The sequence below is a fragment of the Chionomys nivalis genome, chromosome 4 (genome assembly GCF_950005125.1).
Source record: "Chionomys nivalis chromosome 4, mChiNiv1.1, whole genome shotgun sequence".
Lineage (NCBI taxonomy): Eukaryota > Metazoa > Chordata > Mammalia > Rodentia > Cricetidae > Chionomys > Chionomys nivalis.
In genome coordinates, this window is record NC_080089.1 from 95,916,282 (window position 1) to 95,929,461 (window position 13,180).

General features: G+C 50.0%; 1 protein-coding gene across 4 annotated transcripts in view; it reads right to left on the reverse strand.

Moving 5' to 3' along the window:
• Positions 1–975: 975 nt before the first annotated feature.
• Positions 976–13,180, reverse strand: part of Mras (muscle RAS oncogene homolog) — a 53,588-nt gene continuing 41,383 nt past the window's right edge. For 3 of the 4 annotated variants that reach the window (XM_057768072.1, XM_057768074.1, XM_057768071.1), the window contains exons 3-6: positions 9,795–9,948; positions 8,446–8,545; positions 5,600–5,679; positions 976–4,037 (exon numbers count right to left, since the gene is read on the reverse strand). In XM_057768072.1, coding sequence (XP_057624055.1) covers positions 3,938–4,037; positions 5,600–5,679; positions 8,446–8,545; positions 9,795–9,948 — 434 coding nt within the window. In that variant the 3' untranslated portion in view covers positions 976–3,937. Of the gene's footprint in view, positions 4,038–5,599; positions 5,680–8,441; positions 8,546–9,794; positions 9,949–13,180 lie in introns of all 4 variants that reach the window. The other variant, XM_057768075.1, reaches the window with a different exon arrangement.

Consider the following 13,180-nt stretch of genomic DNA (forward strand, 5'->3'; position numbering starts at 1 on the left):
GCTGGACAAACAACGTACATCTGTCCTCACAGCACTGACAAAGGCACCATCGGCTCAAACAGCAGTCTGACCCCTGGAGCTTACCGGCCAGCCCAGCCTCGCCAGCCGACACAGTGCAGGTTCAGTGAGAGACCGCATTTAAAAAAGTGGAGAGCAACCGAGGAGGACGCCTGACATTGACCTCTTGCCTTCAAAAGTGAATGCACACGTGTGTGCGTGTGTGTGTGTGTGTGTGCGTGGTGGGGGCAGGGCTCTTGCTTTTATAGATTAGACCTAGGAGAGACGTCTTCACTCTTTAACAGCAATGGAATTAGTGGGCCTCATGTGACTGGTCTTCACTAGTCTGTGATTTTGATGTTCTCTGTGATGTCTGTGGGGCTCAGAACTCAGTGAGTGTCTGATGGGAAGGGCAGGAACATTCCGATGCTCTCCTCTTGCAGCTAACGGCCATCTACGCACCCTGTAAAATAAGGGGGAGCTATTGGGTGGAGGATGGGGTAGACAAAGTGGAGACACAAAGTTCATAAACTTCCCCCAACTTCTCTGCCGGCTGTGCTGAGATTGAACTGTGGGAAGACATGAACAAAGGCACCATCGGCTCAAACATCAGTAGTGGAGGTAGCGGGAAAGGGTAGCTTCTAGACGTATTTTGCAGGGGGAATCAACAGTCTTTGCTTACAAGACAGGGTCGGCTGGATGAAGGGCAAGTCAAAGACTTTGGGGTTGAGAATTGAAAGCAGGGAGCTGGGTGAAATAGTCATGGGGGGGGTCACAAATCCCATTGGAATACAAGAGCAGTTTCCTACAAAAGACAGAGGGGCAGATGGTATACAGTGGAGGAAGTAGGCTCCTGCAGGAGATGTCCCCATGGCCACCAGTGGGCTCTGGAAAAGGTGAGCGTTTGGATAAAGGACTGATAAATCACAAAACTGGGGATATTCGAGCAAGAAGAAAAAAGACAGCATTTCTCTTTGTTTCTTTATTAATAAGTAGAGATACACAAAGACTTGATAAAAAGTTACATAAAAGGCTCAAGCATCGTCAAGATGTCCAGGGATCACTCTCGCTTCACGACAATGGCCACCTGCTAATACTGTCACTCAAAGGGCTCAGTGTTTCAAGTATCTGGCATTCTAGGTAAACCCCAATGTGGAGTCTCCAACCAGGCGGGCTGCTAAAGGAAGGGACCCCTCTGTGGCTCTGGACTTGGGGTAGCAGAGTCTGAGGGGCTCTGGGGTTAGAGCTGACATGGGTTAGTGGGTCACATCTCCTGGCAGGCAAGACAGGTACACTAATTCCATCAGGTACTCTCCTCAGCAAGAGCCATAGGGAGGCTGGAAACTCCTAAGGCAAACATCCTGATGTCCTCTGTGTGGCAAGGTGCTTGGGAAGGAAGCAGCCATGGCATAGCCCCATCCTGGGGGAGAAGGAATGACCAGGGGGAGAAAAGGAACCCATAAGGAGGCATCAGAGTAATGGGAGAAAACGGGAGCACACGAAAGAGGCACAGGGGTGAGGGGATTCCTGAGAGGGTGAACTTCAGGGGATGTGATAGGAACAGGTTTCTGAAAAACTAGAGGGAACCTTAGAATGAGAACTTGGCTGTAGATTCAAAGGTCGCATGGCGTCACGGCCAACCAGGTTTCCAGGCTTCCCCTGTTGGCTGGTGATAGAGGTGCGCTGAGCATACTTGACTTGGGCTCTCTGGAGACTCTGCTGAAGGGCTCCTTTCTAATTCTGGAGTGTTACTTATCTCACTTACGGGAAACATGGGATTCTGGGAAATGAATGTTTACCATCAGCCCTGAGTCAGAGACTGCAGAAGGCCAGATGTTAGCTTAGCACGTGGGCAGTTGAGGATGGATGTCCCGGATGATGGGCCTGGATGCACTGTCTCTTCTGAGAGGGGCAGGAGTACTGGGAGCCTCCTTCTAGCCACCTGTGTGACTCGGGGCAACTGCTCTGCTTCCAGTGAAAGTCCCTATTCAGCACAGTGGAGGTGTGGCTCCAGATGCAGGGGTGCTGTGGGCAGACGGGCTCCCTGGCAGTGGTGCTGCCCCGTGCAGGGCCTTTTATCTCCGTATTCCATGGAGAGCAGCCTGCACCTCTCCAGGCGGCAACTGTGGTGGGTGCGACTCCGGGAGCCCAAGGCCAGAGAAAACCCGGTCCGCTTAGCGTTGAAAAATTCCTAAGTATTACAGGATCTGGGAAATGGTGAGATACCTCAACTGGAATGTTCTTTGGTATCCTTTTTAGGAACAGAAAAATGTGGTGAGGAGGGTGGCAGTTTGACAGGTTAGACGTTTGCGCTTTAGCTAGAAATCACTTCCTTCTGTAGCAGAACTGTCCCTTGGATGGGGCCTTCGGTGACGATGGTCCTGTATGTCAACAAGTTAGGACTTTCTGGGTTGAAAAGAATCATGAGGCTGGACATCCGCTTGGTGCTCAATTGTCTTGGATTTCTTTCCATGAGTTTCTTTCTCCAGAGTGGCCCAGCCACCTGGTGGGGACCTTCCATGTTGCGTGGTGAGCTGGCAAATGAACTTATTAGCTGCACTGCCTTCTCTTGTGACCCTCCCACAGAGTGCATCTTGTCCTTCCTGTCCCCCTAACCCAGATGCCACCTGGAAAAACTCAATCCTTACCTCACCAACAGAAGCAGAGGGGGAGGGTGCCCCCTGGTGGGGAGCAGTGTCCCCACTGAAGCAGCGTAGGGACCGTGTTACCAGCTCCTTTCCTTTCCCCTGTGATCTAAGACAGGAGACGGAAGACCTAAGGCAGTGGAAGTGCGCACCAAGAGGCAGCCACAGCGCTGATGTCAGAAGGGGTGTGCTCACTGGCTGGGCTTAGAAAGGTGGTGGTCAGCTGATGCCAGAGGGGTGTGCTCATTGGCTGGGCTTAGAAAGGTGGTGGTCAGCTGACTTGGATGGAGATGGCTTCAGGTCCTGATGCTTCAGGGGTAATAGTATTGAGTGCTTTCAGTTAAGAGTGATCACAGAACAGCTTTCTGGATGGTGTTACAGTCACCTCCTTGGACACGCCCGTGTTTGTGTCAGGGGCACAGCAACACACAGGAGTGAGCAAGCAGGAAGGGACACATCTGAGAAGCTCAGGGCCCTGTCCGCATTTACCCATTGCCTGAAAAGCAAACGATCTCACCCACTTTCAGGATAAGGAAATGGTCATCTCTAGGGCTGAGATGGTCCCAGTTAGCTCTCACTTCAATGGCTGTGGGGGTGGGTAGCAGGGAGGGGATTTTTCTAATCTCTGCATTTTCAACTACACCGACATCTTCCAGATAAATCCATCGCCCTCTCTCCAGTCTCTGGGGTTTGCTTCCTGGGTTTGACTCCACCCCAAGCTTCTGCCAAGGCCTCCACTAACTTCTGCCATCTCAGTCATTCATCCTGGATGGAGTTTGGCACTGCTAGGAACTCTCAGAAAGACAAGAACACTGTTCTAGACACTATCCGAGAAGTCTGCTGAAGACCTGGGGCTTCACCAGGCAGTGGGCACAGACCTCTTTAATAAAATAATCATTACTCAAATAATTTAAAAGTCTACAAAAGACATCAGAGCTCAGACACTGGGGACGGGGTCGGGGAGGAAGCTTGTTCATGGCTTATCTAGTATATTGGGTGTGGATAAACACTTCCACAGCAAATCAGCCCTATGTACTTAAAAGAAACAGCACATCCACCAAGAGACTGGGTACTGGGCTCGATCAATACACGGAGGGCTTGGAAGCTGTTGCTTGTCTCCTGGGAGAGGTGGCAAAGCCAGACCCTGTCTGCTCCTGCCCATCCTACCATGCCCCCTTCCTGTGCCCAGTCCGGAGCCAAGGGCTGTGGTAAGAAACGGTTCTCAGTGCAGTTAGGCAGTGGGCTGGTCCCGGGGGCTAGCAGTTCATGGTTGCTATGCCCAGGGTTTCAGGCTGTCACAAGATCACACACTGAAGTTTGTGAGTGCCAGTGGCCCGGTCTCCTCGCCATTTTGTTTTCTTTTTCTTCTTCTGACTTTTCTCTGGAATCTGTTGCCTGATGAACAATGGAGGCAGAAAGACAAAGTCAGTTCAAGCTTTTTCTCCTCCTCTGTCCCCTCTCTGTGACTCCTGGGATGGAGGGAGAGCTTGAGGGTGCTGCTGTCCTGGCCACCCAAGGAGACCAGACTATGAAGCATCTTCGTCTAAGAAGACTGGAGAGGGAGGGAAGGGAAACCAGAGTCACCTGACTGGAAAACAGTGACATCAGGTGGTGACTAATTTATTCAGACTGTAAGCGCCACCAAGCTTTATAATGGAATTGACTTCTGTTTTTGAATATTTCATATTTTAGATAACTGGCCAACTGAGTGCAAAAGCCTGTTACACAGTTTCCGTTAACCATTCCTAGGTCCAAAGGGTACCTTTGGTGCCACCAGCCCAGAGCAGTACACAGCAGTGTGGGGGGCACATCACTTCAGGCACTAACATGGGGATCAGGCAGTGCAGCAGAGTGTGGGGCTAGAAGCAGGGTGTACCCGTGGCAGGGAACCAATAGGTGGTAAACATGGGGCACCATGAGAAGGTTAGATCCGAGTCACAGCTGGCCAACAGCCCGAGTCACCCACATAACGTACTGCAGACGGGTTTAAGTGTTGGGAATGTAAAATGGTTAGAATACGACGGACTAGATGGTGGCAGGGAGCACAGCCGGAGGCAACTTTGGTTATCCAACATGAAGTGAGAAAGGTTTTAAAGGAACGTTCAGGAGTCTGTTCTCGGGGCTACTGGCACTTGAAGACCCACAGGCTGTGAATCTGGGAACACACACACACACACACAGTGCCTCTGGAATTTGAGCTCAGGAGCCATAATTGTCTGTTTCAGGGGGCAGAAAGAGGGGCCTGATCTTTGCTGTGTGGGATATGTTGAAAGTTCAGGGTTCTGAGAGTACCAGGATACCTGATCTCCATGACATCTGCAGCCTCCACACCCCCGCCCCATTATATCTGGGGACAGCGTAGAAATGGATGATGTAGGAGGGTCTTATATCTGTTGTTTCATTGGTTAATTAATAAAGAAAACTGCTTGGCCTGATAGGTCAGAACATAGGTAGGCGGGGAAGACAGAACAGAATGCTGGGAGGAAGAAGGCAGTGAGGCAGACGCCATGCCTCTCCTCTCCAAGACAGACGCCATGATTCTCTGACCCGAGACGGATGTAGTCTAGAATCTTTCCCAGTAAGCCACCACCTCGTGGCTATTAGAAATAGGTTAATCAAGATGTGAGAATTAGCCAATAAGAGGCTAGAACTAATGGGCCAGGCAGCGTTTAAAAGAATACAGTTTGTGTGTTGTTATTTCAGGGCATAAGCTAGCCAGGTGGCTGGGAGCCAGGCAGCAGGAATGCAGCCTGCTGCTCCTTCTACAGATGGAGGTAGTACAGGGGGGAAATGCAAAGACGTACAAGAAATGGCAAATCAGGCTTGGCACTGCCCAGGCTCCTGGCCTAGCACAGGAGCTGTGTTCTTCTTGTATTATTGCAATATGGCTTGCCCCTTCCACCCCAGAGGTCATTACCAGGGAGGGGCAAAGCTGTAAGGGAGGGAACAAGGCTTACCTAATCACTCTAACGAGATCATGGAAGGCTTTGTCCACGTTGAGAGGCGGGTCCTTGGCACTGGTTTCTATATACGGGATCTGGAAGGCAAAGTTCAGCTCGGTCAACCTGGCACCATGACCCACAAAGTCCTTTTTTTCCACCTTTAAAATGGACACTTTAGAGATTCTGAGGATCAGCAAGAACCCCCACAAGATTCTAGGGCTTCTTGCCTTGTAAGGCTGGAGAATGTCACTAATGGCTTCTCTAGCCTCCTCCTATTCTTCACGCACAGAGATTATAGTTCCCTGAAATAGAACCCAGTTAGTCTTTTTATACCCAAGAGCAAACTGTTTCGCTTCCCACACCGAGGCATACTGTGCCTTCTTCGGTCCTCTTCTGGGCGTGACCTCTGACCTTTGCCCTGAGCTCCTCCAGAGTGAAGTTCAGTGGGAAGGCTGAGGAGAAGTCTGCTGAACTTCTGGACCTGGGTTACCCTGGTCCCTTACCCCCAGCTCTCCAGCCTAGGCCGATGGGAGCAGCCCATGGGAGCTGTGGCTGCCTGCCTCATAGGCCACTTCCATACCATGCCTTGGACAGGCTGAGTGGAACAGACTCTGGGAGGTAAGGTATGCCAGAGAGTCAGGAAGGACTCATCCCTCCACACATCCCTGGCCTCTTGGAAGGTGGGGGAGGGGTAAACTGGCTGAGGTTAAACCAAAGGGCTTTGCTATTTTTCATAACATTTATTTTTTCCTGATCACAAAATTAGTGCCTTTTATTCTAACACATTTAAAGAAGCTAAGCACGGGAATAAGTGCACGGGGAGAGTGGCAGCGTGCGCTGAGGCCTTGGAGCAGCCGTCGGGAAGCTTTGCCCAGGACACGCAGGGGTCAGCATCCATATGTGTGAAGTCCCGCGTCCACACACTGCAGTGGCTTCAAGCACAGGCCTCAGTGTAGTGCAGGAACACACAGAGGGCCCAGCTCAGGCCTTTATCATTTTTATTTGCGTGTCTGATAACCCTGAAAGGACAATGCCCTCCACAGTGGGATGGTTATTTGGCTTCCCAGGTTTCCCTGTTCTTGCCTTTGCTGAGTTAACTCTCAGAGGCGAACGCCATCCTGCAGTGTGGAGACAGAGCTCAGAATGGCATGCCTGCAAGGCCAGCAGAGTCAGTGTGAGCCTTCTGCTTCTCCACTTGGGCAGCTGTGCGCTATGTCAGCTTTGGGGCGTCTTGCGAACTGGATGCCGTGTCTACCCATGTTAAGCATCCCTGATAAGAACCAGGTAGAACCTGACTTATGGATCAGGATGTTGTGCAGCCCTGGGCACATGCAGGAGGGAGGCAAGAAACTAGCTATAGCCAGAGCCCCTGGACACCCTACACTTTCGGGAGCTCAGCAATCCTCAGCATCTAGGGGCCTTAGAACACATGGACCCACCTTTCTTTCTCTCACCCCATACAAAGTCTATGAGCAAATGCTGCTGGTTCTTAGAAGCACAGCCAAACCTTGCCACCCTCGCGTACTGCTCGACCTCATGTGATACTGGGGCAGCCCTCGCATGAGTCTCCACTCTTCTCCTTTCCCAGTGGACTGGGAACATGTCACAGGAGAGAAGCTGCTCGGCCACATGTCACACCTCTCTCTAAACCATCCAGTGGCTTTCCTCCTCAGCCTCTGAAAGAGCCACAGCTCCTTACAGCTCTCTGACTACTCGCCCGCCTCTACCTGCTTAGCCATGGCGGCTCCGTTCGCTAGCTCACAAACTCCAACCTCAGGGCTTTTGCACAGATCATTTCTGTTGTTAGGATGTTCTAGGGTATCTGTCTGGCCATCCCTTTGCCTCCTTAAGTCCTTGATAAAATGAACCCGTTTAAAAGGTACCTCCTCTGCCCTGTCCTGACCTCCCTCTCCTGGTGTGCCTGTTTCCACAGGATTTGTCAACCTCAAACTAATTTACTTTGCTTATTGCCTGTCTCCACCAAAAGCAGGGAACTCTTGTTTCCCAGGACCTAGGATGATGGAATTAATAAAGAAATAAATACAGAAGACAGACAGGCAAAACTAGCTCCCAGCATGCCTTTCTCTATGTGGAGAGTAGGCCAGGGGACAGAGATGGGGCTACCTTGCATCAGACTTTCCAGCCAGCAGACAGGACCCAGTGCACTGTGCCAATATGGGGATGGGGAACAGAGACTGACTCAGCACCATCCAGAGGGCAAGCACACTGCACTGAACTCAGAAAGCTAACATGCTTGTGACAGGCTATAGCTGGAGCCATCTCAGTTTTAATGTTTATCAAGTGGGGATAATGATACCCGTGGCTGTAAGGGTAGAGGATCTGATAACCGTATTCCCCCAGTACAGTGCTGGGCACGGACTCAGTGAACAGAGCAGATTGCTGTGACTCAGCATCACCAGGTTTCTCATGCATGAGCCGGAAGAGCTCGATTATGAGCCAGCTGGAAGAGCTACCTCTGCAGGGCCCAATGTTGGCTATGTGCTGCCCCAGGCAGAGCAGCCCTCCACGGAACCCCACAGCTTCCAGGCCACTCTGAAGGAAGCCGTCCCCCCACCTCCCCAGAGCCTCTTTCTCACTGGCCCGCTGCTCGTTTCAAATAATATCCTGCCACATTGCACCCTGCGGCCTCTCTGCCTCTGTTTCTCAGGTGAAGGGAGGTCTTGTTCCCATTTCCAAAGACCAGCACTGCAGGAGGGATGACATATGGGCTGTCACACATAGTCCTGAGGTCCCCAGAGCACGTGCCTACATACGTGCACGTGCGCATGGCACACACACACACACACACATGCACGCATGCACACATACACGCTCATGCGCGCACATGCACACACACCTACATTGTGTTTGGTTGCCATTTCTTTTCCTTGCTCCCTGGTGATTTTCCTCAGGTGCATTAAATCCACCTTGTTGGCCACGAGGATCATTGGGAACGACTCCCTGTGAAACAGGAAAACAACAGCCAGGTGAGATGCATCCTCCGGCACCACCAGCTCAAGGTGCACCTCCTCTTTTCCAGAGGAGATAAGGGCTTGGGAAGGAGCAGCCTGGGGTGTGTTGCTAGGCTAGTGTTGAGGCTGGCCTGAGGCAGTTGGTGAGAGACACTCCTCAGCTCTCCAATACTTTGATATACAAACCATGCAAGGCCACTGCAGTTCTCAGCTCATGGAGAGCACCAGGGACGGGGCTGGTATTGCACACATGGCAGCTGCAAAGTAAGAATGGCTCCAAGAAGAGGAAGTGCCAGACGGCGAGGCATGTCCGTCAGCAACGGACACGAGAACCAAACAAACAGAACTTCAGCCCCACGGCACTTTGGGCAATATTAGATATTTTCATAAGAAAATACCCTGTAATTTGTAAGAAAAAATGCTGCTTTTTATTTCTTTGATTAGCAAGTAAATTAAGATTTCCCCACCCCCGGACCAATCAGGGGTCTCCTTTGAGGTTCGTATATTCATGGGCTGAATGTACATCAACCACCTGCAACCTGCTCTGCAAGCTTGCGCCCCTCCGCTAGGTAAAGCTACAAGCCCTTCCCTGTGGGACAGCTATTGACTAGATTTCTCCATCTCTACTGGGATTTAATCAAAACCTGCTGTTTTCCGGCATTTAATTTTTTTCTTTCTGCACTGCTTCTTTGACTGGCAGTGTTAGATAAGCTTAAAACAGACACTAGGTGATTTAATTATGTTATAGGGTGTGAAGGAAAAAAAAGCCTTTAATGTGCGACTTGTAAATCTCGTAGTCAAATGCAATTTAACCAATTTCAGTGTGTTCTGGAGGGGAAATTCACTTTTCTTTGCATATAATGCAATTTGGTTAAATTGGAGTTGGAAAGCAAAGACATTACCAACGATTCCTTGATTGAGGGATAGTTTTTGAAAACAGGAGGGGCATGAGCGTTGGAGTCTTGGGAGCAGATTAGGAAACAAGAAAGGGTCAGGGAAGACCTTAGAGGAAGTAATGGAAGATGGGGGGGGGGGGCAGAGAAAAGGAAGGAGGGAAGGGGGAAGGGTAGAGAAGAGGACGGACTGGGAGGGAGAGGGAAGATGGTGCTCTCCTGATACAGGAACGGGAGTAGGGAGCCCCTTCTGGTGATCTCTCCTGAGACAGGAACGGGAGTAGGGAGCCCCTTCTGCTGCTCTCTCCCGAGACAGGAGTAGGGAGCCCCTTCTGGTGCTCTCACCTGTCCTTGACACGCAGAATAAGCTGGTGGAAGCGGTCCACGTGCTCGAAGCTGGCCTTGTCAGTGACTGAGTACACGATGAGGAAGCCATCCCCAGTGCGCATGTACTGTTCCCGCATGGCACTGAACTCCTCCTGCCCTGCTGTGTCTAGAACTGGAGAGGAATTAGGTCACTCAGGGGCTGCCCTTGATCCCACTATAGACTGTAGAGCCCCAGGCTACAGCTGCCACTACCCGCTGCAGCTCAGTCCCAGCTGTCCTCAGAGGAGGACTTCCAGCCACCTCAGAGGCTGCTTCTGTGTAAGGCTCTGTCTGACTCAGTTCAGCCTCTGTGCTCCCTGGACCACAATGCTATGGCCTCATGAAGTCAGAGATGACAAGCCTCATGAAGTCAGAGACAGCTTTCACAGGTCCCTCTGGGGAACCCCAGAGCTAGGCATGGATTCCTGGTTTAGTCCTTAAAAACTGGGGTTCTCTGGGGTGCCCCTGACCCTCAGCACCTCCATTTCCTCCTTCACGTATACAGAAAAAGGGCCTCTACCTTGAAGCCTTCAGGTGTGGAGAGTGCACCAAAGAAACCAGCCTAGTGAGGAGGGCCTAAGCCCCATGTGGACAGGGATTGTCTCCAGTAGTCAAGGTCCATCCTAGGATGGAAATGGCAGGAAGGGGCATCCGGGACAGGAACTGGGTGGTAGCTGGGGTGCCACTATAGCCCCCTGCCACCATCACCACTCCTACTGCAGGAACCCCCGTTGCTCACTCTTCCTCTTCCTGACACAAAGTACTCCTGTCTAGTTGAGAGCCAACCCCCAAAGTACCTGTATTGTATTTGAATAATTAAAGGAGCGAGAGGTTAGACAATTTTGCCTATTAATTTTAGAACTATCTGAATACCTACTATATGCCAGGCAGGCTGTAGGACCTTTGGTTACAGGTAAATGGGGTCAAAATCCAGTAGTGAAGCAGATAAACAACTGAATGGCGGGGAGAACTTTACCAGAGGTAAACACATGGTAGAGGGTCAATCTAGTCAGGGGAAGGGTGGCTACAGCCTTTGCTGTTTTTCTGAATAGGTCAAGAAGCTATCTCCTCTCCCAGGAGGTGACCTTTGAGTAATGACTAAATGCAGGAGGGATCAGAGTCACATGACCCCAGAAGCAACAGTCCAGCAGAGAGAATACCCAAAAAACTCAGAGGTAGAGGTGTGGCCAACAGCTGGTGGGCTGGGGTGGGGGTAAGGCCATGAGTCTGTTGCCCTCCCTCATCTTCAGCAGGATGGACCCCGTGGAGAATGTAGGCTAAGACAGGAACCAGAGGACACTGTAAGAAGGTTGGTCCAAGGCTAGGGAGTGGGGGACAAGCCACCAGTGGACGCGGGGAACTAGTTAGGAGGCTTCCAGATCATCCAGGCAACATGAGATGGGCAGTGGCTGAACCACTGCTGGGGAGAAAAGTGACAAGATCTGAACACTTTCTAAGACACGGCTGAACTGAGCATGCGGCGGGACCCTAAGCTGAGCCACCGAGTGAAGAAGCCAGAGCCCACGGGGCTCAATTTCTCACACGAGCCTAGTAGGCCCCATGCAACACCTCAAGTCAGATCCTGAGAAGAAAGAGGGGAAGGGTCCTCATGTAGAATCACTTGTGGACAGGAGGCAGGGAAAGCCACAGAATGAGGAATCTGGGGAACCCCCCCCCCAGGATTTTACTTCTAAGGTAGGCCAGATCCTCCAGTTCTGCCTTTCTTCCTATGTGAAGACGACGCTGGCTGCCTATCGAAAGTGATATGATTGCTTTCTGTGCATGGGAAGAAATGAACGTGAGCATAAGTCACAATACTCAAATTGTAGTTAATATATGCCCTAAATATATTATAAAAATAACCTAGGGAGCATTCAAAAATTAAAGCTGAATATGAATCTAAAAATAAAAGAGATGCCCCTAAAGCCCGACATGGTGGCACTCACCTGTAATCCCAGCATTTGGGAGGTGGATGCAGAAGGACCAGGAGTTCAAGGCCAGCCTGGACAACAAGACATTCTATCTTCAAAACAACAATAACACAAAAAACCCCTGGGAAGGAACTGTTCATATCTGACATTGCAGGAACATTCCCACATTTTCTAAAAGAACTCTTGGAGAACATAAATCATCAAAGTGAAAACTAAATCCAGGAAAAAGAAGGATGAGCGGCATTATAAATGGTCTCCGTCAGAAAAACATTTGAATGAAGATAACACTTATTGCTCAATTAGAAGACTCTGGAAGCCAGGCTTGGTGGTTGGATCTGCCTTTTCCCCTACTAATGAGGTTAAGGGGGGAGGATGGGAAGTTTAAGGTGAACCCAGGCAATTTAGCAAGGCCCTGCTTTAAAATAAACAGGTAAAAGGGGTCCGGGATCTAGCTCAACAGCAGAGCACTTGCCTAGCCTGGCTGAGGTCCTAGGTTAGAACTGCAGCAGCACAAATACAGAGCAAGAGAACACATGACAATTTAGAACTAATGTCTAAGATGAGCCATGTGTGAGAAGGGGGCCATGAACAGGTAATCGGCTACTGGCTGAGTATACCTAAGTAGCAAGTTCAGCGTCTGAAGGGCTCTGAAATGTTTTATTTCCAAATATAAAAATCTCTAAAATCTGAAGAGGAGGAAAACACTAGTTTAAACTTTTAAAATTATTTTTATTTTGAATTGTGTGTGTGTGTGTGTGTGTATTGGTATGTTCCAGGAGTGCAGTGCCCAGAGGCCAGAAGTTGGAGCTGTTGCTGGCTGTTGTGAACTCCCCAAACGTGAGTGCTGGGGGATCAACCCAGCTCCTGTGCTGGAGCAGATAAGTTCTTAACCTCTGAGCCATCTTCCCAGCCTCAGTAATCCCAGTAGTAAAGTGATGTCCTTATTCTGGCAAAGGTTAATGGATATTTAACTCTTCCTGAAGTTTGCTTTCTCTGGGAAGAGAAACCTGATTATATCCTGATGTTGATAGGAAAACACAAGTAGGCATACTCTAACGTCTATACCATAACTCTGAAAAACAGAAATAAAACCTCAGACTTCCTAGTCAGTTCGAGAGAACAAAACACATGGGGCGATGTGCAACCAGGCAAAAACAAAACAAAAAGTAGCCGTGAAACAAGATGGCAGAGATAAGTCTATCAAAACTTCAATGACATTCTATACAGAACTAGAAAAACATCTAAAATTCACATAGGAGACAGTTCTCAAAAATAGAATCATAAAGTGTATGTTATCATTAGCAATGAGGGGAATGAAAATCAAGAGTTTACTGGGATCCTATCTTGCTCCAGTACGAAGGGCTATCATCAAGCAAAAGGCACCAAACACTGGCAAAGATGCAGGTACCAGGAACCATATACACTGCTGTCGGA